The 23479-nt window shown below is 44.4% G+C and overlaps 1 protein-coding gene across 1 annotated transcript; it reads right to left on the bottom strand.

The window, feature by feature from the left end:
* Window positions 1-2491: 2491 nt before the first annotated feature.
* LOC127035578 (keratin, type II cytoskeletal cochleal-like) lies at window positions 2492-14797 on the bottom strand. The gene is made up of 10 exons (XM_050925598.1): window positions 14327-14797; window positions 12466-12677; window positions 10950-11010; window positions 9671-9766; window positions 8463-8627; window positions 7454-7579; window positions 6470-6675; window positions 5888-5916; window positions 5604-5782; window positions 2492-2590 (listed from the first exon to the last, which is right to left on the bottom strand). Exons 1-10 carry the CDS (start codon window positions 14795-14797, stop codon window positions 2492-2494), a joined length of 1644 nt encoding a protein of 547 aa, XP_050781555.1.
* Window positions 14798-23479: the final 8682 nt, after the last annotated feature.

The following is a 23479-nucleotide window of genomic DNA, read 5'->3' as shown; positions in this document are numbered from 1 at the left end:
CTGTCTGTTCTTTTGTGGTCAGTGACCTTTCTAACACATAAGCCTGGCCATTGAAAATTATGCTACTTGGGGTCTTTATCACTCTGCCCTCTGGTGCCCTTTATATACACAAAGCCATTGTTCCATTTTGGAAACTTTCCACTGTGACTCCTTTTACCCCTTGACACACAGAAGCAACTTTCCATCACTCTTTCATCACTCTGTCCCCCTTCTCTCTGCCCCTTATACACAGAGACAAGCTGAACCAAAGTTCAACACAGCCTAGAAACAAGCTTATCCAAAGTTTAGGCCTAAAAGTTGTAATCCTACCATATTTTCCCTCACACTGGAAAGGCTTCTGTGACACAGTAGGGAGTTGGGTGGATTGCCCCAGGAATGTCGTTTAGTTTTACTGGGACTGTCTGCATGGGGAATGGGAGAGCAGGAGATGACTTTAGGTGAGGGACGGTACCTGAGCCTGTAACCTGAGCCAGGAAGGGGGGTGGGGAGAGTCGACACCTTTGCCCCGGAAACTGGACAAAGGGAGAGGAGGAGAGAAGGAGGGGGAGAGAGCCGGCTGGAGGGGGTTTTGGTTTCAGTTTTAGACTGGCTGGGAAGAGACAGGGAACCCCAAGTCTGGGGTCTAAGATCCTTGCCCCCTGGCTGAGGAGTCCTGGTTGTACCTACAAGCCCTGCTTGGGACTGTGTTCCTGTCGTCTAAAAAACCTTCTGTTTTACTGGCTGGCTGAGAGTCACGGTGAATCGCAGAAAGTGTGGGGTACAGGGCCCTGACTCCCCCACACTCCGCGACAGCTTCACAATTAACTGTAGAAACAAAACCCCATTCAAATGTCTGAACTGCCTATTCTCCTTGCAGATAGTCTTCAGCTGTTGGTGTGAATCACAGGAGCACAAGTAGCAAGCATACAAAGGCCAAGTGGCCTCCTGAACAGGATTCAGAGACCTTTGTTCTAACACTGACCTACCGCATGACCTTGAGCAAGTCGCTGTGGCATTTTTTCCTCACTGTTATTTTTTTCCTGCCTTGTCTGTTTAGGTCGGAAGCTTCTCTAGGCAGGGACCATCTCTGTGCCTAGCATAACAGGGGCCCTGCTGTTGTTTGGAGCACCTCAGGGTTACTGTGAATCTAAGTTCTTTTAATTGGAAACCAGCTCAGGTCAACCTGAACAATAGCACTGTGGCAACATTCAGACTAGAATAAGACATCCCAATCACATAGTTCCTCCACTCACCAAGCCAAAGGACCTCGGCTGGACCTCAAGATCTGTACTCGTCAGGGATACGACTACAACATGGGCTGTCATGCCTAATGGTCGGAGCCCTGGGGATGGTCAGGCCTGGAGGTTAGAGAGGAGCTGAGCTGGAGTCCAGAATCAAGGTGATGAGACACCCAGGGGAGCAGAGTCAAGGTGTACGGGCCAGGGATCAATGTCAGAGCCAAGGGGTGAGTTGGAGATGTGGTCAGGCCAAAGCCAAGGCCAAGGCCATCAAGGATGTAGGAAGGCAAGGCTTGTAAAGGGGACAACAGCAGGCACAGGGAACAGCTGTGGACATGAAACAGGTTGAGCTGCTGGCCAGCTATGGCAGTGGTTGGGTCAAGTAGTAAACTAGCTCCACCCTTCCACCAGTCAGGAAATGCAATCACTCACGAAGCCCCTGCCAACATTGGCTGTGTCCAGTTTGTTGCTAGAAGACTGACCCTGCGGCCACTGGCTCCCTGGCAGGACTATACACACCAAATCAATCCCATTCAAGCCAAGGGATGAAAGATCTGCCCTACCTGTTTCTTTGCGTGTCCCATTCTCGCACGGCAGCCTCTGGATCGGCCGGGCTCAGCTCTGCAATCTCCTGTGGGTTGGTTCTCGGGTCATTGCACGGCTGACCCCTCTTGTTCTGCAACTCCTGCCTCTAAAATCCAGAAGCAAGAAGATTGCTGTAAGGGAATATCCATTGCCTCGAAGATGGGTGGAAAGGAACCCTGTTGTCTGCTGATGCGCTGGGCATGGATGACTGATGGGCTAACCTGATTAACAGGTTCTGATCGGAAAGGACTGAGAAGTTGTCCCCACTACGGTTCCTAGAGCAGCTCCAGTTGTGCTGCGGTGCAAAGAATCCTGGGATACCCCCTCCCAAGGCAATCACAGCACCACCCCTGAGCACCAGATGTGCCAGTGTGGATTCGGGGGAGCGGCATTTGGTGCATGTAGGACCCTGCAGGGTGGACTGCTGGGGTGGGCTTGCTTGGCTTCTGTTCTCAAGCCTGTGAGCCAGGATGTGAGTGCACCCAGCAGTGTAGACACAGTGGGTATGTCTACACTGTAATAAAACACCCATGGCTGGCCCATGTCAGCCTTGCAGGGTGCAGTCTGCAAGGCTGTAAAAGTGTAGTGCAGACATCCAGGCGTAGGCTGGAGCTTGGGGTCTGGGTCCCTCGCCCTGCTTTCCCCAGCGATTCACAAACCAGGGGAAGATAAGTGGAGGAACGCCTACCTCATATGTTCGGCTTGATCTGGTAGGCATGCTCAGAGGTCCACACTAAAGGGATGATGGTGGATGAGGTCTCCTTCAGTCCAGTGGCCAGAGTACCCACCTAGGAGGTGGGAGAACTGTGGTTCAAGGTCCCCCCTCTCAGAGGTGTTGCATAGGAGACATGTGTCCCCCTCCTGCTAGATTTGCTTCTTGGCTTGTACTGAGCACGCTCAGTAACACTGCTGAAGCTGGTTCTCTTCACTTCTGCCCCCACAATATCGGCAGGCGTGGGTCATCTCTGCTTGTTGAAGAGAAGGCATTGGAACAGGGCTCTTCCCCAGGCTATATGGAGTTGTTCTCACTCATTTTCTGGCCTCGTTAATGATTAAATTAAAGCAGAACAGCTTCAACAGGTGAGATTGAGAAGCACCCAGTTCAGAATATCCCAAAGCCTAACCTCTCTGACAGGCTCTAGATCCCTCCACAAATCCTTTCTCCTCATCAGGCAGAAGGCAGACTTGAATCAGGCTCTCCCACATCCCAGCTGAGTATCCTAACCACTGGGCTAATGGGAAGTCCCCCCCCCACCCAAACTCCCCCTCCGTTTTGTGTGGAATTGAGCAGGTGCCTAACTATCTTGCAAAAAATGGCTTAGATGCCTGATTCCAGGCTCCCTGCAGCCTGGACATAAGCACCTATCTCTGACAGAGGGGCAGGGCTTAGGACATACCCCTCTGGTCGGCATCACTTGTTGGTTAGCCTAGGCAACTCCCAACCTAGTATGCTGTCTTTTGTGGCTCCCGTTCCTAGGTGCCTAGCTCATTTATTGCATAGGGAGCTGGGCACCTCTCTCAAGCTTTGTGGATCATGTGGTTCCAGTGATTTACTAGGCACTGAAAAGTTAGGCGTTGCAACATATAAGTTCCCTTGTGGATCTGGGCCGTAGGATCTCAAGGGAGATTTTCTAAGAGACTTCTAACTCCCATTAGCTTTTAATGGGTGCCTCTGAAAATCTTCTCCAAAGTCTCACTGAAAGTCAGACTCCTTACCATACAAGTGCTCTTGAAAATTTTATCCCCTAGTTACAAAATGACCACATCACAGGGTCTGCTCAGGTTTCCACCCTCTCGTGCCTGTGCCGGCTGGTTAAAAAAAGAACCCTCACGCCTTCTTCGGTGCTTCATCCATGTGTCTTTATTTACAGGGCACCAGTGTAGTCCCTTGTCTTCCCCCAAAAGCTATCCCCAGTCAGACCCTTCCCAAGGCCTCCTGGCCCATGAGACTCCTTTCCTTCAGCAAGGAGACAGAGATGCAACCTTCCTATCCCCTCCCAGGCTAACCTCCTGACTGAGCTTTCCCCACAGCTTTTATAGCCACGCCTGTCCTCAGCCCAGCTGTTAATGCAGTGAGCCAGTCCTCGTTAGGACCTGCAGCTGGGCTCGCTGCTAATTGCCTGGGTCCCCGCACCTGGCCTCTCTACCAGAAAGCAGGGCTTAGCCAGCATTTTAGCAGAGCTTTCAAAGGAGTTTTACTCCAGCCTTGCCCAGTCCCATTTGGGATTTTCTGTTTGGCCCTGAGCATCTATTAGCTCACAGACTTTAGACTTTAAGGTCAGAAGGGACCATTATGATCATCTAGTCTGACCTCCTGCACAACGCAGGCCACAGAATTTCACCCACTCGCTCCTGTAACAAACCCCTAACCTAGGTCTGAGTTATTGAAGTCCTCAAATCGTGGTTTAAAGACCTCAAGGTGCAGAGAATCCTCCAGCAAGTGCCCCGTGCTGCAGAGGAAGGCGAAAAACCTCCAGGGCCTCTTTGAAACCTCAGAGGGAGAGAAAAAACAACCCTTCAGAAACAAAGCTTGAATTATGCGTTCAGTTTATTGGAGATACAGTAGAGCGTTTAGAGTGCTCAATTATAAGCCGAGGACAGTCAGCGGTGTTCCAATTGTATATACAGAAAAAGCACAAGACCTTTCCAGCCAATATACACACAGGAATAACAACGCAGACGTTTAACTGCAGATGAATCAAACAGATGCTTATCTCTGGTGTAATTACATTGAGTTTTAGCAAAGGTCACTGAGTGGATGCAGCAAATGGAATGGCAGTGATTATGCAAACTGATCAAAACCAGCTAACCCTCACCAAAAAAAAAGCAACACGAAACTGCTTCCTGATGTCCTAAGAGAAGCTAAGTGATATCTGCAGTCTGATCTCGAATGGTTAATGCTTCCCCGTCTGAAATGCTTCACCATAGGATGAGGAAAATTCTGGGTCCTAATGCTTTGTGATCCCCAGTGTAGCTAATGCAAGAAAACCCAGAGGGAGAAGGGCAAAATTATCAGGCAAAGGAGCCTGATTTAATAGCCAAGATAATGCCTATAGACAGCCACAGACTCACTGAACGAAAAAGATAGTATAATCCTCTAGGACTAGCACCGCGTAAAGCTTCTCGAAAAGGGGCATTTAGAAGAATGTGGTTTCTAAACATACGAATTGCATTGGACACAGGTTTTTCTTTAACATGTGGTTATTGTCATTGACAGATTTTGTGATTCATGTGGCTGTCAGAAGGCAGGAAATATTTTTCATTCCAGTGAAGGAGACTTTTGCGTTTGAACTTCTATCGGATGATCCTTCTGCTTGAAGAGCTGACTGATACCATGCGCGTACCCGAGCTGTATGCTCCTCCACTTCCACTGCTGCCTACACCTCCGCTGCTATAAACTCCACCTCCAGAGCTTCCTACCCCTCCACTGCTATAAACTCCACCCCCAGAGCTTCCTACCCCTCCAGAGCTATAATGTTCCACTGAAGAATGAACCCCACTTGCACTGCCAGAGCTCCCTACTGCATCTCCAGAGGAGGCTACATCTCCAGAGCTGCAAACTCCACCCGCAGAACTGACTCCGCCCGAGGAATGGTATCCCACATCACCTCCGCCTCCTGCACTCCCAGAGCTGCTCACTCCACCCATGTGAGCGCCAGCACCCCCTGAACTTGAAAATCCAGAGCTGAGCACACGTCTGTAGCTGTATCCCCCACTTCCAGAGCTGAATCCTCCCAAGCCATACCCAATTCCTCCACTACCTAGTCCTCCAGAACTAAATCCCCTTCCTGAAGAGCTGACGGCACTCCTTGTGCCATAGCCACCTCCCATCCTGGAGATGCCTTCTGCACTTCTGGAGCTGAATCCATCACTGGAGGCAAACATTCCAATTCCGTGGCTGAATCCTCCCTTTAGAGGTCCACAAACACTTCCAAAGCCGGCTCTGCAATCCCCGATGGTATGGCCACCGCTGACCACAGCTGGGAGAAAAAGAGATGTTCAGTCACTTAAACAGCAGCTTTGAAGCTCTTAAAGAAATCTGACATGACTTCTACAAAAACAAGGTGAATCCTCAGTTTACTTACCGACATTCGTGGGGTTCCCTGTGCATATCCTGTTAAGGAAAGAAAAACAATACAGGTAAATGACCTCATATGCATTTAGAAACCTGTAGCCAATGAGACTTCAGGTAAATTTTCAAACATGCCTGGATAATTAGGGATCTTAAATCCTATTTTCAAAAGTGACCTAGATTGGGATTTTCCAAGGACTTCCAGGTATTTAGGCACAAAAATCCCATTGAAATTCAGTGGGAATTGGGTGCCTCAAGTCTTTAAAGCTCCTTTGAAAATTCCAGCCTTAGGAGCCTACGGGTCATTGAAAGTCAACAGGACTTAGACTCTTAAGTGCCTACCTCACTTTTGAAAACAGGTCTTAAGCTCCTTAATCACTTAGATGCTGTTGAAAATTTTACCCCGACTATCTTTAAAGAACTCATCTCCTTCTCTTAGACACACTCTTCCTCCATAAATCAGATAGTGGCCTGAATCCGGATGTTGCAATATTATTCATTTTCTTTCTTACTGATTATATTAAATTTCTTCCCATCAAACGCTACTGGGGCTACTTGAAATGTTATCGTGCTACAAAACATATGATGTACTTACCTGGTTTCTTCTCCTTCCAGCAGTGTTCTGTATGTAGCTATCTCAATATCCAAGGCCAGCTTGACGTTGAGTAGCTCGTGGTAGTCCCGCAGCATGCAGGCCAGTTTGTCCTTGGCCTTCTGCAAGGCGTTCTGCAAATCAATATGCTTCTCTCTGGCGTCTTTGAGGGCGCAGTCGCCTCGATGCTCAGCGTCAGCAATGGCCGTCTGCAGACAGGCAATCTGTGAAGGGGTGAGGGGGGGAAACCAAAGGGTCATTGTGCCGCTCTTCACCAGAGTTAAGACCATACTGCAAACCTCTTTTCTAAATGCCCATTTGAATATCAAAATAGATCCATTTCAGATGTGCTTCCACCACCTGTCTTTTTTTGTCTGCAGCCTACTCTTGTGAGATCAAGCTTTACTAGCAATGAACATCAATGTTAAGCTTGCAAACTTGAGCATTCATGCAACGCCGGCTTTCAGGTCACATTCTGTGAGCATCAGCACCAGAAACCTGAAGATGCTAAGCACGCTGCCTGAAACAATGGTGTTCCGATTCCCAGTTAGGCCCCTCTGGTCACCTCTGAGATACCAGTAATAAACAACATCAAGCATCTTATATGACCTATCACAAGTAAATGGTAAGGAAGGAAGGAAGTAACGCTCAGGTTTGAAATAGCTGACAGAGCAGGTGAGTATATACCAGTCATATTGCTATTGGATTTTAGAACACAGTCCATTGGTTAGATCCTCTGCTTGTGTCAACAGGTTTAATTCCATTCAAGTCAATGGAGTTATGCTGAACTCTGCCAGCTGATTCCTGGCCCCATATAGACTTGCCAGCACGGAAATTCACTCCTGTGCAGAGGGTCAACCATCAGGGATTAGTCTGAATTGGCACTTAACTGGCCTGTAGATCTTGTGCTGTTCCTCTGAACAGCTGTGAATTATATACCGAGGCAAGAGCAATCAGTCCAGGAGAAAGCAAACAAATGTATCCTACCTCTTTCTTCACTTTATCAGTCTCGCCCTGCAGTTTGTGGATCAGCCGTTTCAGCTCCGCTATTTCACCCTGGATATTCTTCAGGTCATCGCAGAATCTGCCTCTGTTGGTGCTCAGCTCCTCAAGCTAGTATTCGGAAACAAGGTAATTGCTATAAATTAATCATCATCCATTCCAAGAAAGGCGGCAGTTGTTTTGAGTCTCATAGAAACCTCTACTCATGGGAAAATACACAGCTGTGATATGAGTGTAAACAAGGGAAGGCATCATCTGGAATTCATAGATGGGCCCAAACGTAAGTAACTTTGTACACTGTTTGAGACCAGGACTGTCTTTTTGTTATGTGTTCCTATAGTGGAGTCTTGATCCATAACTGGGACTTAATAAATAATAAATAATAAAAATAATATTTAATGATATATCAAGGTTGGGAAAGAGCATCCCAGTTATCGATCACTGCTTTGTACTAAAATGATAGATGCAGTACTTAGTGGTACCCGCTGACAGAACAAGGAGTAATGGTCTCAAGTTGCACTGGGGGAAGTTTAGGTTGGATATTAGGAAACACTATTTCAGTAGGAGGGTGGTGAAACACTGGAATGGGTTACCTAGGGAGGTGGTGGAATCTCCTTCTTTAGAGATTTTTAAGGTCAGGCTTGAAAAAGCCCTGGCTGGGATGATTTAGTTGGGGATTGGTCCTGCTTTGAGCAGGGGGTTGGACTAGATGACCTCCTGAGGTCCCTTCCAACCCTGATATTCTATGATTCTATGATTATTTTTCATAAATATCCCACTTCTAGCTATTAAGCAGATTGTAGAGGTGGATGGTCAATGAGAATCACGTCTTCACAAGACGTGTCACTGCAACTGAGCAGAGCGAAGATGTTTTTTCAGCATGTATCATATGTTGAGAAGAAAGAAATTGTCCCATGCTCATGATTTTGTGGAAGTGGTAGAGTGACAAAATGACGGCTTTATCTCCATACACTATAGCTTTGTGATTACTCACTCTAGTTTGGTAGAAAGTCTCAGCTTCTCCTTTGCTCTTTTGAGCGATTTCCTCATAACAGCATTTAACACTCTGGATAATGCCACTGAGGTCCAGGTCTCGGCTGTTGTCCATTTCCAAAACAATGGCGGTATCGCAGAGTTGGCCATCTAGCTGAGCTCGCTCCTGAAAGTTGTATAAAGTCTTAGTCAGGTCTTAACATTACAGCCCCTTCACATACAGATCCCCTCATCCACACTCCCATGTGTTCTGTCAAGAAGCATACCCCTAATTTATTTGGCCAAACTCTGAATAAAGCCGCAAAGAATAGAGTTTTCCCTTAACCCAGACATAAGGCTTTAGTTACCCTGTAGCTGTTCTGTTTCCAGCTACTGCAGGGTGTGAGGACTGGTGGATGGAACCTATTTGCCACATTGTGACTTTCTGATGAAGGATGGAGAAATCCCAATGTAGAGATTTACAAAACAATATCGCTACTATAAAGTACCATTTATTTTGCCATTCTTTACACTGTGAGCTTTGTAAGGCAGAGGCACTGGGCCTGAAATGCTACTACTGCTCACCTTGTATCATCATTTAGTTTAAGTCAATAGAAACTGGGTTTAAATTGTACCCTTATGATTCAAACTCACTATGCATAAGGGTAAACAAAGACACAACATCCAATGCTGGGGCTGGTTGAATATTTTCAGACAAAACTTTTTCTGATGGAAAATTGGGTTTCTGGCTAAACAAACTTTTTTTTTAGCAGAAAGTAGCTGTTTCCCATATATATATATCAATTGGAACACTGAAAATCTGAATGTTTTCAGAAGATTTTTCTCCAAAAATTTTTCAGTTTGACTGGTTTTGGCTGAAAGTTGTCTGGTTCTCACTGTTTCAATGAAAAGTCCAAATTTTTCACGAAAAAATAAACCCGATTTCCCAACCAGGTGTAGGCAAGATGTCTGTTCCTTTGTCTCCATGCATGTCTGAAAGCACGTGGCTTTTTTAATATAATAATTCTTATTTATAAAGAAATATCTTCTATATAGAGTGATTGATAATCTTTTCTAGAAGGGGCCACAGGGCTAGAAATTTTATAAAGAAAATTATTTTGCCTGCATTAGGCTTCATCGTAACAACCCTTACTGCGGTTTCAGAAAAGTCATCGATTAATATTGCATTGGGACCAATCTCCAAGTGGCTAGAATGGGCAGAATATCTACCTCAATAAAGACGCATTTCAGGAAATCAAAGTGCTGTCTCAGCTGCAACAGCTTGGCCTCCAGCTCCTCTTTGGTCATGAAGACACAGTCCACATCCTGAAAAGCAGCCCCAGGCAATCAGAAATGGTATTGATCCAAACACTGAGAAACATAACAACAATAGCAAACTCCCGTAGTCGTCTTCTGGTCAGGCTTTTGGAGCAGGACGTCTCAGACGTGAGGCTTCCTCAGGACCCTCTGACGTCTTATAGGGGAAAAACTAAATACCTTCCAAATCCATGGAAAGATGATGGTATTTCTTTTGTCACAAACAATATTGTCCTGGTCGCACAAAGATCATTTTATACCAATGTGGCCATATAAACGGGCCTTATATCGAGTGTGAATATAATTCATTGCCACATTATGGTCCTTTTACACTGTCAGAGTGATGCAAGGGTCTTTGGTGTAGATAAGAACCAGGCCCTACAGGCTCTTTTCTTCCCTGTGTTCTTCCCACCAGGGAGTTGTTATGGCAGCTGATTAGGTGATACCCAAGCCCCTGCATCATTTAGGGCAGCCCATTGACTGCTCAGGCATCTACCACTGTCAGAGAATCTTCCTTGTTGAGTTCTACTCTACCACCCCCATTCTTCTTTCCCCTGTCGTGCCAGAATGTGGGGAGGGACAAGCTGACACAGCTGCCAGCTCTGAATTTATGGCAGCAAAGAACTTCCCTCCTCAAGGGAAATCTCTATTGGCCCTTTAAGGCCAGAGTCCAGCTCTGTCACATGGCTCATAGAAATGTAGGGCTGGAAAGGTCCCCAAAAGGTTATCTAATAGTTCATCCCTCCACACTAAAGTATGCCTACACGTGATTTATTAAAACCCAATGCCAATTAGCGATTGTCCAAAATGAACGCTGAAAATATGATTTTTCATCTGCTGATTCCAAAGTGGAAGCAAGCAAGAAAAACGGATAGTTTTCCCTTGATGCTTAAAATATGCTTCCTTTTCTACCCCAGCGCCAATTGTCCTCCATCAAGCGGAGCTGTGAGGAGAACATCAGGGCAAAGTTTGCCCATTTATTTCCTCAAGTATAGTGATTTCAAAAACCTTTCAATTCAGTATGTTATTAAACCTCGTTGCAGAGCAGTGACTCGGCTGATTTAAACTGGCATAATTCCATTGAAATACAACCACTTCCACTGGTTGAGGATTTGGTCTAGGACCGAGTTTAAAGTAAAATGCCCAAAACAGCTAATTTTGTCTTGTTTCATGCTTTTGTAGCCTGACTTACCTTCTTGAGCACCACAAACTCATTCTCTGCATGCGTGCGTTTGTTGATTTCCCCTTCATATCTATGAGAAGAAAGGAGAGCCAATGTTTGACTCTGTCGTCTAAGCCATTAGCAAAGACAGGAAGAGTGATACGAACAAAGCTGTTCCCTATTAATTTTGTACCCTGCTCATTTTTTTATATTATTGTTTCTGACAAAAATAGTGATCCTGCCTCAACGTATTCCTACAGTTTCCCAACAGTCTACACTGGAGGAGGAGGGGATCAATCTAAGTTACGCCACTTCAGCTACGTTGAAGTCGATGTACTTAGATTGACTTATTGTGGTGTCTTCACCGCAGCAAGTCCACTCCTGCCACTCTCCCATTGATTCTGCCTGCGCTTCTCGTGGCGCTGGAGCACAGGAGTCGAAGGGAGAGTGCTTGGGGATCGATTTATCGCATTTAGACTAGACATGATAAATCCATCCCAGCTGGATCGATCGCTGCCCGCCAATTCGACAAGTAGTGTATACATACTCTTACTTCACTAATTTCGGTGGAGTTACACTGATGTCAAACCAGAGTAACACAAAGGTGAATCAGGCTCAGCATTTACAAATGGAAAGCTGTATAAATCTGTGAGGTGGCCTCCCACATTGTTGTGGGTTTGAACATCTCTGTGTCTTTTTACTTCCTTGTAAGTTTACACAGGGACGCTCATTTAAACTTTAGTTTGAGTGCTTATGCTGGATTTCCCAAGGCCTCAACCCCTTAATCACAGGCAGGCCCTCTGCACAGGTTTGATTTGCACCCATAGCAACCAAGAAGCAAAGACTAAAAGAACCATCACAAAACCAGTTAAAGAGCCTGGTGTTCCTTACTGGTGGAACAATGAGCAGCTAGAGCCAAGACACCTAGATGGTAAGATCTTGGGGCAATAATCATCTTTTTAAGAACATAAAAACATAAGAATGGCCATACTGGGTCAGATCAAAGGTCCATCTAGCCCAGTATCCTGTCTTCTGACAGTGGCCAATGCCAGGTGCTTCAGTGGGAATGAACAGAACGGGTAATCATCACGTGATCCCTCCCCTGTCGCCCTTTCTCAGCTTCTGTGTTTGAACAGAATAGGGTATCGGTCTGTGACTGGGGCTTCTAGGCAGCTCCAGCATAATAATAACAATACCTGCAACCCAGATACCTGCTGGGAGGTAGGATGAATGAGGTGACAATAAGGAGGAAGGCATAGGAAGGAAATGACACAGGCTGTAGTTTTTGTGGGGTTGACAGCACCCGTGAAAGTTCAAGTCAAGAATGGCTTTAAGAATCTGAAGATGAGGTGGACATAGATGAGTCCGTAGCTCTGATATAGGAGAATAGTTCATGGATGCAGAAACATGACAGGAAAGGAGGGCTTGGGATTTAGATTTTCTTGATCGAAACATGGGCGAGTAGCTTTCTCTGTTCCTTTCCAGCACGCGCTATGGTTCTTTAGCCCTAGTATACAGCTTTTATGCACATCACCGTCTCACTTACTTGCTTTTGTACTCATGGACCAAGTCCTGGACAGCCTTTTCTTCATCGTCCAGTCTCGCTCTGTCATGTAACAAACATTCCAGCTGTTTCTTCAGTTGGCAGATGTAATTCTCGAAAATAGGTACAATGTCTCTCCTTGCTGGTACAGTGTGCTGCTGCAAGAGTTCCCATTTGGTTGCCAGCACCTTGTTCTGCTGCTCAAGGCAGCGGACCTGAAAGCCAAATATGCAATATTGTTTTAACTCTTCTAAAGCCTCCGAAAGACATTTAATCCTGTAAACTGAGGGCAGAGCTGCACTTAAAACACTGCATTGGCACAGCTGCGCCACTATAGCGCTTAAGTGAAGACACTGTCACGCTGACAGAAGACCGTCTCCTCTTGGTGTAGATAATCCACCTCCACAAGAGGCAGTAGCTGTGTCAACAGGAGAAGCTCTTTCACCAACATAAAAAGGGTTTTTTTCACACCCCTGAGCAACATACCTATACCAGTATAGGCGTGTAGTATAGACCTGGCCTGAGAGAAGGAGTGATGTTTATTCACGCTGCTTAGAAGATTATGAGTAATGCCTCTTTAAATAAAGCCCTGCAGAGAAAAGTGGTCCTGGTAAAGCAAGCAACAACTCAGCCTTTTTCATAGATTCATGGATTTGAAAGTCAAAGTGTATCATTAGAACATCCAATCTGACCTCCTGTAAAACACAGGCCATGGCATTTCACCCACTTATCCCTATATTGAGCTCAATCCTTGTGTCTGATTACGGTGTATCTTCCAAAAAGGCATCCAGTCTTGATTTAAAGATATCAAGAGTTGGAGAATCCACCACTTCTTGTGATAGTTTGCTCCAATGGCCAATCACCCTCACTGTTAAAAATTGGTGCCTGATTTCTAATGTGAGTTTGTCTGGTGGCGGCTTCCGGCCATCGGTTCTAGTTCTGCCTTTCTCTGCTAGATTATTTTCTCGCTGTGAAGATTCTTATAAACCATGGTTCAGTCATCTCTTGATTTTCAATGATAGGAATAAAGAAGCTCCTCTTACACTTTACTGAGTCATTCAAAAAGTGTTCCCAAAAACACCCCAGGGGAGAGAAGATTTGACATTGCTGATGTTTATCATGGAAAAGAAAAGAAGCTGAAAAACACAACAACCTAGGTCCTCTTCACTATATGTCACAAAGAAGCAAAAAGGCAGAAATCCTTTTTTTTTGTTGTTGCTATTGTTCCTTTTCAGGTTACTTTAATGCAGCTCATTTTATTCTTAACAATAATAATGAATATGAAATTTGCTATGCATCCCACTTCAAAATAACTACATTAAATCAACTTTACAGGGGTGAGATTCATGGAAGTTGAAAGAGACCTACTTTGTTTTAGTTAAAGCCCTGTGTATTTCCACATATTATAGCACAAATACTATTTAAGAGTATAAAATTCCTTCTGTGTCCGTGAGGGCTATTGGTACATACCTAGTTACAAACCATTAAAACACTGTGCTTTGATAGAAATTGTCGCTGGTCCTATTCTATCTTAGGATTTTATACTGCTACCCATAACCAGCATGTCTGAGTGGCATTCGATATATCAATTTTTTACTATTGATTCTTTCCCAGCAGAGAACCATTGAGAGATGTTGTGGCTTCCTGGATACTCCTCTGTCTAGGAAGGAAAGGAATATCAACTAAATTAACCTATCATACTAATATCAATTTTTCGTATACCTCATAGGTTATCAGATGCCAAGCTAAATGTTTCAAAGATGAACACCTCTGACCTCTGGGGAAGCTTGGATCTCCAAGATAAAGCTCTGTCTTATCTCTGTTTTTTAGTATCAAGAAAAAGAAAGGCACTTTATACTCTCACCTTGTCAATGAAGCAGGCGAACTGGTCATTGAGACATTTTATCTGCTCCTTCTCATGTGCTCGTATTTTATGTTCTTCTGGGTCAACCCCCACAGAAAGAGGCTTCAGCAGTTCCGGATGGATGCACACCCCTTGGATACTGTCACTTCTACCTGCATGTCCGACGCCGTAACGTACACCGCTTCCGAAATGGTAGGGGGAGTAACCTCCGAAGCCAGAGGAACCTCTATAGCCTCCACTGCCGTAGCCTACACAGCTACCATAACCTGCACCACTGCCAACACCGAAATGGCTGCCAAAGCCCGCACCACTACCACAGCCTGCGCCGTAACCGTACCCCCCGCCACCATATGCACCACAGTGTCCAAGACCATAACCTCCACCATAGGAAATTCTGTGACTTCTACCCAGCTCAAAGAGACTTGTGCTGCCAAAGCCACTGCTTTCACTTCTTCCGGCAGGCCAGGACATGGAGCCTGAGCTGGTTCTACCTCCATTGAGGCCACAAACGGCAGAAGCCGAAGAGAAGCACCTTCTTCCACCAAGGGAACCAGATGAGAAACACATTCGATTCATGGTGGCTTTCTTGGAGTGAGAATGGAGCAGTATCAGCAAAGCAGTCAAGTGGAAGAGAAGAGCAGAGAGTGAAGGAAAGAGCTTTCCTTTGAATAGAGTTAAGGGACTTCACCTTATATATGTTTCAGGAGCTGCATGGGATGCATAAAATTAATTCATAGATTGTGGGTTTGATTTGCCTGGCAGCAAGAAATGTCTTACAAAGAAGCTAAACAGAACAAACATTCTATTACACATGAAATAAATGTGAAATTAAAATATATGCTTTGCTTGCAAGCTTCACTTGCAGGACTTATATTTTAATTAATTACTCTGCTTCCTTAAAGTCTAATTATAGTTTAGCCAAACAAGTCAAGGGACTCCTTATTTACAGCTGAGTTTCACCACTCTTAATGCTATAAGAGAACAGGCTGCAGAATGTTGTTCTTGTTATTATTTATTCTTATAGTTGCTAGGAGTCCCATTCATGGACCAAGATCCCATTGTGCGAGGTGCTCGACAAATGCAGTGCCTACCATGACAGATGCTCCTGAAGAAGTGAGGTTTTCTACTCATAAAAGCTTATGCCCAAATAAATTCGTTAGTCTTTAAGGTGCCACCAGACTCCTTGTTGTTTTTGTGGATACAGACTAACACGGCTACCCCCCCACCCCGATACTTGATACCATGACAGGGTTCTGGTCTACATTACTGGTCCATTTTTCAGGATCTCTCAAACAGCTGGATCCTGCCAGTAGGCACAGTATATTAAAATACAAGTACAGCCAGATTGGGTCAGCCCAAAGGTCCATCTAGCCCAGTATCCTGTCTTCCGACAGTGGCCGATGCCAGGTGCCCCAGAAGGAATGAATAGAACAGGGAATCATTAAGTGATCCATCCCCCATTGCCCATTCCCAGCTTCTGGCAAAAAGTACAATGATCAACTCATGGGAGAAGAGTAGTATTGGGTATTGAATTGACTGTTATAAGCACACATGCTCTTACACCTCTATGGATGCAACACAGGACACATGAAAACATTTTGGGCATACCCAGCAAAGCATGTATAGTCAAACTACATGTCTGGGTGGCAGTTGTCAGGGAGAAATTGTGCCTTTTCAGTCCCAATATCTGTATGTAATTTGGCTGACACCATCCTAGAATTCAAGCAAGAGATTTCTGGAGATGCTTGATAAACAAAAGGGAATGAAAAGTTTTAAATCTGTTGAAAAATTGCATCTGAAACTAATTTTTTTCCTTGCTTTGTGTGCCACACCCCTTTGACATTAAATTATTGTAATTTCTTTAATGAGAGGGTTTGTGTCATTCAATTAAAATCCTTAAAGGGACTTTGAATTTTCTGAACATTTCAATGGGCGTGTGTATAGGCAACGAAGACGTGTTATTAAGGAAAAACCCTGCTCAGTAGGTTTGTACATCCTATCTAGGTAATGTGATTATTTTTCCAGTCCTGTAGATCTTGTTAAACAAATTTAATCAGCTGGATGAAATTAACTTCAAAAGTATTGAATGTAATTATAATCAAGGGAATTCCTAAGGAGCCGAAGCTCATGTCAGTAACTTGAAAGGGAAAAATTCACAAACAAACACCTTTGTTTTTTTGACTAGAGTTTTGGCACAATTGTTGCACAGGACTTTTGGGTGTTGACTTTGAAAACAGATTGAGTGCAATCGGTAGAAATATTACCACCCGGGCTTCGAATCGAAACATCATCTGGCCTTTAGCTCTAACAAGCTCTGTATCATGCCATCAAACCAGACCTAAAGTGATAAAAAGGTTCCCAATTCCCTACCTTCAGTGAGCTGAGGTCTCTTCTCCCATAACTCATACCTAGGCTTGGCAGCATCCATTGTTTTTAATAATTTCAACAGATAATATTGATGTTTATTTCTAAGCTTTCTTAGATGTTTATCCATTTAAATTTTCACAGTTGCATAAACTTATGTATTTTAGCGGCAAAGAGTTCTGTGGCACTTTATAGACTAACAAACGTATTGGAGCATGAGCTTTCGCGGGTAAATACCCACTTCGGCGGATGCATGTCATTTTATGTATTTTAAGCATTTTTTCTAGTTTTATCAATGTACATGTTCAGAGTTGTGGGACATGAAGATGACGGTCAGACAATTATTTAATGACCCTATTCACTGAGATTCAAAATGTTAAAGCTTTATAACCATTAACGCAAACTGTCCACATCATACGTCAAACTATACCAAGTAAACATCCTTATATCAAACTCCAATACGCTCTCAAATAGCATTTTCCTTACTTCACCTATCTCTATATTTTCATTATCATTGATGGAAATATTTTTGTCAGTCTGTGTGCGCGCGCAGGGAAATCGATGTTTATTTACATTTACCAATAAAAATTGAATCATTCCAAGCCTACTTATATCTTTCTCCATGTGTAACACTTGCAGCATTTTCCACTCTGAGCTGCAAGTTCCCAGTGTATGGTTCAACACTTGATTCCTTCCTCATTTGCTCACAAGTGACTCTGATTTTCCACTGCTCTGCTGGTACATTAGAGGAGCTGTCTGAAGGCAGCGCTTCAGGTTTTTAACTGCTTTCTCATAAAAGTCGGCTTGAAGTCATGTGATCAAAGCCCTGAGCACTGTGCGAAATTTTTACTCCTTTGAAGTTTTTGCAAGGTCATTTTTTTGAAGGACGCATTTTAATAGTGTTTTATGTCTATTTATTTATCCTCATATGCTCAGAACTGGTAAAATTCTGAAGCCACCCTTTTCTTTAATGTCCTTTCTGATTTTGCCTTCTGTATCCTTGCTGACTAGCATCTCTGAAGAACCACAGTACATGTATGATTTTTTTCCTCTTCATTGGTGAGATGTGAATCCCAGGCTGTAAGACTGGTCTTGATTCAGCAGAGCTTTTAAATATTTCCTTAACTCCATCCTTATTCAGCAAAACGTGAGTACATGCTAAACTGAAAGCATGTGCTTGAGTTCCATAGGAGTTAAGCATGAGCTGCTATATAGGGATGGACTCTAGACCTTGCTTAAAGTTAGGAAAATGTTTTAAGTGCTCTGCTGAATTGGAGCCTAAACACTATTCCCACTGAGGGCTAGTTTACACTATAAGCTCTACATCGACTGTAGCATGTCTGGTGAAAATGCTCCATGCTGACAAGGGAGCACTCTCCCGTCAGCACTATAACTAAACCTCCATGAGTATTTCAGGCCATGTCCACACAGGCACTTAAGTCGGTGTAATTTACATCTCTCAGGGGAGTGGATTATTCACACCCCTGAGTGATATAGGTTATACCAAAGTAAGTGGTAGTTTAGACAAGGCCTGAGACACTGGAGTGTTCCTATGGTCATTTAGCTTCAAATATTGAATCCAGATATTAAGATCCTTTTCAGTTGTGACCGTCTCCCCCAAAATATTACATCAGGGATACCCAGCCATTTCTTGATTAACATTATTGCTAGGTAACAATTCTGGTGCGACACTCCCTGCTTTGAGACTTGGCAGATTCAGTGGTTCCTTTGGAAAGGGAACAGAAAGTTTCCATTAAGTTGTCTCACAAAGCCTCTGTGAAATCCAACCATTGGTTCTCCCCACACCTGCTTTGATGACAGGCTTCAAAGATTGCTTTGCACTAAGCATCTCTGCCTCAAATCCATCTCATCTCCCTGTCACAGCCCTGTCAGCTTGTCAATCTTCTCATTACAGAGTTCTATCAAACAAACCCCTCTGAAAACAAAACCTTGCAATTATCCCCCGGTGAGGAGAGAAGCAGAGAGAGAACGAACTACGTGTGACAGATGTTAGTCATGTTGACTAATGCACTACTGGAACAATGCATAAGAATTTACATAGAATTAAAGCTATCCCCTATATGACTCTTAGGTCTTTTCAGGACACACTGACTATGGTAGATGCAGGAAGAGCCGACAACAAATCTTATAATAATAATTGGAAATATACCTATCTCCTAGAACTCAAAGGGACCTTGAAAGGCCATTGAGTGCAGCCCCCTGCCTTCACTAGCAGGACCAAGTACTGATTTTGCCCCAGATCTCTAAGTGGCCCCCTCAAGGATTGAACTCACAACTCTAGATTTAGCAGGCCAATGCTCAAACCACTGAGTTATCCCTCCCCTAGACAAATAGGTTATTCAATGAAAAATGCAGTTTTGCTTGACCTGAAACTATTCAGAAATTTGACACGAATAGTTTCATCTAGTCTAAAACAGAGAGGGAGGAGGAGACGGTGGTGGTGTTGCAGCTTCTACTACCCTGCCCCCTTCCTTGTTACCCTTACCCCCCTAGTTAATACCCTTTAGTGGCATGTGAGAAACCCAGGTCCAAGTCCTCACTCTGAAACAGAGCTTCTCAATTCACCAAAAATTTCAGATTCATTTCAAACGGAACATATCATTTTTTCATTTCTTCAGAGCTGCCACCAAACTGCCAGATGAGTTATTCACCCAACTCTCTATGGAGGTGCCAATCTCTTTGATACAAGACAAAGTCTATTTAGAATTGGGATACTTCATAATCTCCAGATAGTCAACAATACGGTGTCATTTTCTCAAAAGCACTACAGAGAAGCATCCATCTTTAGTCCTCATTTACCTTTATATTTTGCCCAAGGTCAATTCAGTTCATATTAGTGAGCAGGGGCATCACTTGCTATGGGACATGGGGGGGGCAGTCCTCCCCTCTTACTTTACAAAGGTCTATAAGCTTCATTGCATCTTCCACTTCAGATTATAACGTAATGGCATAGAATGTTCTATATGCTGACACCACTTTGCCCCTCTTATCCTGAATTTTTTCTGAAATGGTCCCGGGTTAAATAACTCATTCTTCAGTTCTCTTTGTCAGCGTGCTTTTTGTGCACAGGAATTTGAAAGGTCTTTTGGCTCATTTGGTCAGGTCAGGGCCTACATCCACTGTCTGCTTCATTTAGTATTTACTCAGTGACCATGAGGCATTGAACATATCCTGTTGGGGGGAAACAAAGAAACAAATTATCCCATAAACCAACTATGTTACTAAGGATCTGCATTAGATAAGACCTAACTTCTTTAGAAATTCATCTAACTACGAGACATATTCTACAGCTGGGACTTTCAAAGGTGTCTAAGTGAATTAGGCACCCAACTTCCATTTGAAATTCAGTGGGAGTTGAGCATGAAAATCCCTTAGGTGCCTTTGAAAATCCAAGCATACATAATCTTGGAGCAATACAACGTCCTGTATTGGAATATGGCAATATTACTTGTTCTATATCTGCTGATGATTAAATAATTGAATTCTCATTGAATACAAAGTGGGATCATTGAAATGTTGAGTACTATACACAGTACCTACAGGTATGATGCACCTGCCTCTTTTCTTCTCCTTCCCGCCATGTCTTGTATGTAACAATCTCTATATCCAGGACCAACCTGACATTCAGCAGCTCGTGGCAATCCCGTAGCATGCATGCCAGCCCATCCTTGGACTTCTGTAGGGTGTTTTGCAATCTAACATATTTATCTCAGGCATCTTTAAGGGCACAATCTCCATTCTGCTCAGCATCACAAATGGCTGTTTGCAAACAGGCAACCTGTCAGTGACAAGGGGAATGTTACCGTTTCAATTCCAGATTGAGGAGGATTGAGACAGAGTTGGGGCATAATGTCCCTGAAGTGCAGTTGTTTTTCTACTAGGTACTCCAAGTGTATATTATAAGTCAACTAGTGGTTAAGGAGATTGCTTGCAGATTTCACACGATTTGCCAGGTGCATTGCACAGTTTATCACTATACGCAGAAATATAAAATTGAAGTTGCATAAAGCAGCGTTTCTCAAACAGGGGTTGCTGCTTCTGTAGTGAAAGCCCCTGTTGGGCCGGGCTGGTGTGTTTACCTGTCCCATCCACAGGTCTGGCCGATCGTGACTCCCACTGGCTGCGGATTACTGCTCCAGGCCAATGAGAGCTGCTGGAAGCGGCAGCCAGAAAGTCCCTCGGCCTACACCGTTTCCAGCAGCTCCCATTGGCCCAGAGCAGTGATCTGCAGCAAGTGGGAGCCACAATTGGCCAGACCTGCTGACGGGGCAGGTAAACACATCGGCCCAGCCTGAGAGGGGCTTTCCCTACAGAAGCGGCGACCCCTGTTTGAGAAACACTGGCATAAAGTTTCAATCAAGTGATAGTGTTAGAGCTCCTTCTCCAGATCTCCTCATTCATATTCCTGGGAAAACACATTGCTAATTTTATTGCTTTGCCTGTGAGAAATATAGAGTCCTCTCCCCTTTAATCCAGATGTAGGGTCCACGCACCCTGAAAAGTGGCCCATGCCCTGTGGATGGGACCTACTATTCCCACCGCTGTTGGTTTGTCACCATGTGGATTCCTGCTCAATGTTGAAGATTTCCAGTATAACTTCATGTGGGATTGACAGTTCCATATGTACTAGTGGATTAATAAAAATAGAAATTCCAGCTATGAAATCCATTCTGTCAAATGCAATCTGGATTGTTCCCAAAATGAAGGCGATTTCAGGAAAAGCAGATGCTGAATTTGCATCTGGATAGAATGGGAGGAGTCCTTACCTTTTCAAACACACATCTCAGCAATTCCAGATCCTGTCTCAACAAATCCATCTTCACTTCCAGCTCTAGTGTGGTAATACATGTGCATGAAAAGAGGTCATGGGTATTCTAAACCAGTGATTTTCAACCTTTTTTTTAATTCAGGGACCCCTACAAATATTTGAATGGAACTATGGAGCCCTTTGGAAATCTTAGACTTAATCTGCGGACCAAGGTCCATGGACCAGAGGTTGAAAACCACTGTTCTAAAATGATTCCCATTCAAACACGGGAAAAAATGGAAGCTGCGGCAAAACTAGCAGTCGTTTGAACCAGACTTTTGAAACATGATATCTCCAATTAAGAAGCATCCTGGAGAGGTTGCAGTTTCTTCCAGAATGAAATCAAACAGCTCCAAAGCTAATGGGGAGGAAGAGGTGTGCTGAGAACGTGAGGTGGGAAACTTGGTCACAAGCCTGCCTAATTTTAGTTTTAATCAGGTTTTGCCTTTATTTATACAATTTCAGACAGAATTATTGTCCCTTATAGTAGCTGAATGCATATTTATGCCAGACAATAACAGAATAGGTACAGGGCCCAAGTTACCTCATACCAGAGCTCCAGGATGCTCACTACCTCCTCTGGTCCCTGGGTTTGGTCCTTCAGTCTATGCCTTCACTTTCTGGTATGGTGTTTCTCCAATCTGGGCCTTGTCCACCAGGGTCTTCTTATGTAGTTCCTCATTACATATTTCTTAGCCTCTCTCTGATCAGCTCCGTTAGGCACGTTGGGCTCATTTCTTATGCAATATGCATGCAGAAGTGTTGATGTGCACAATTTCTGCTGTTCAGACAATTTCTGTGTCAGTCTGTTTCAGGTCATCCTGCCCCTGGGTTTTCCCAGTCGAAAGGGCTTCTTGTCTTTAAAGGCTTGTGTATTTTTTTATCTCCAAACTTCCAGCACAAGATGTTACCTCTGTCCTGTCAGCAATAACATCTTTTGAAGCAAATCTACATGAGAGAAGAACTGGCAAAACCACAAGCAGGCCATCAAGGCCTTAGCCTTATTAACACTCATACACTATTAGTAATTATACATGACTAAAGTATAACTAACAAAGCTCTTAAACAGACTATTTAGCAATTCATCGTCTGTATATTTCAATTTTATAAGTCAGCATATGTATGTTATCCAACCGTACCTCTTAGTCTATTTGGGAGAACAGTTGGAGAACATTCTAGAACTCTTTTAATACCAACATTTCTTTATCTTCTGCAAACATGGGTTTTTCAGGGGACTCAGAAGTCCAAAGCCTTATGTGTGGATACTTCGTTAGCAATCATAGAATATTAGGGTTGGAAGGGACCTCAGGAGGTCATCTAGTCCAACCTCCTGCTCAAAGCAGGACCAATCCCCAGACAGATTTTTACCCCAGTTCCCTAAATGGCCCCCTCAAGGATTGAGCTCACAACCCTGGGTTTAGCAGGCTGTCACGGAGTCCCCGGGCAATGCTCTGGAACTGCTCCCTACAAAGCCAGGCCATCCTTTGGGGAGCAGACTGTCTTCAGGGCAAGAAGCTCCCATGGCTTCACCTTCCTAGGTCTGACCTTGAAGCATTCAGCATCCTCTGCCCCTCCGTATGCTTCACACAGAGAATGCGCCCCAGCGGGGTCCTAGGAAAGCCAGAGGGTCCTGCACCACCACTTCGCAGTCAGATGTGACTCTCAGCCAGCCAGTAAAACAGAAGTTTATTAGATGACAGAAACACAGTCAGAAACAGAGCTTGTAGGTACAGAGAACAGGACCCCTCAGCTGGGTCCATTCTGGGGCCCAGCGAGCCAGACAACCTCGTCTGCACGCACTTCCCATCCCCAGCCAGCCTCAAACTGAAACCCCCTCCAACCCCTCCTTTCTGGCCTTTGTCTCTTTCCTGGGCCAGGACGTCACCTGATCTCTTTGTTCACCTTTAGCTATCTCCTTGCAGGGGGGAAGGGCCCCGGCCATTTGTTGCCAGGAGACAGAG

The sequence above is a fragment of the Gopherus flavomarginatus genome, chromosome 16, assembly GCF_025201925.1.
Source record: "Gopherus flavomarginatus isolate rGopFla2 chromosome 16, rGopFla2.mat.asm, whole genome shotgun sequence".
Taxonomy (NCBI): Eukaryota; Metazoa; Chordata; order Testudines; family Testudinidae; genus Gopherus; species Gopherus flavomarginatus.
The sequence above is the reverse complement of the archived record's forward strand: the minus strand, read 5'-3'. Positions and strand labels throughout refer to the sequence as shown.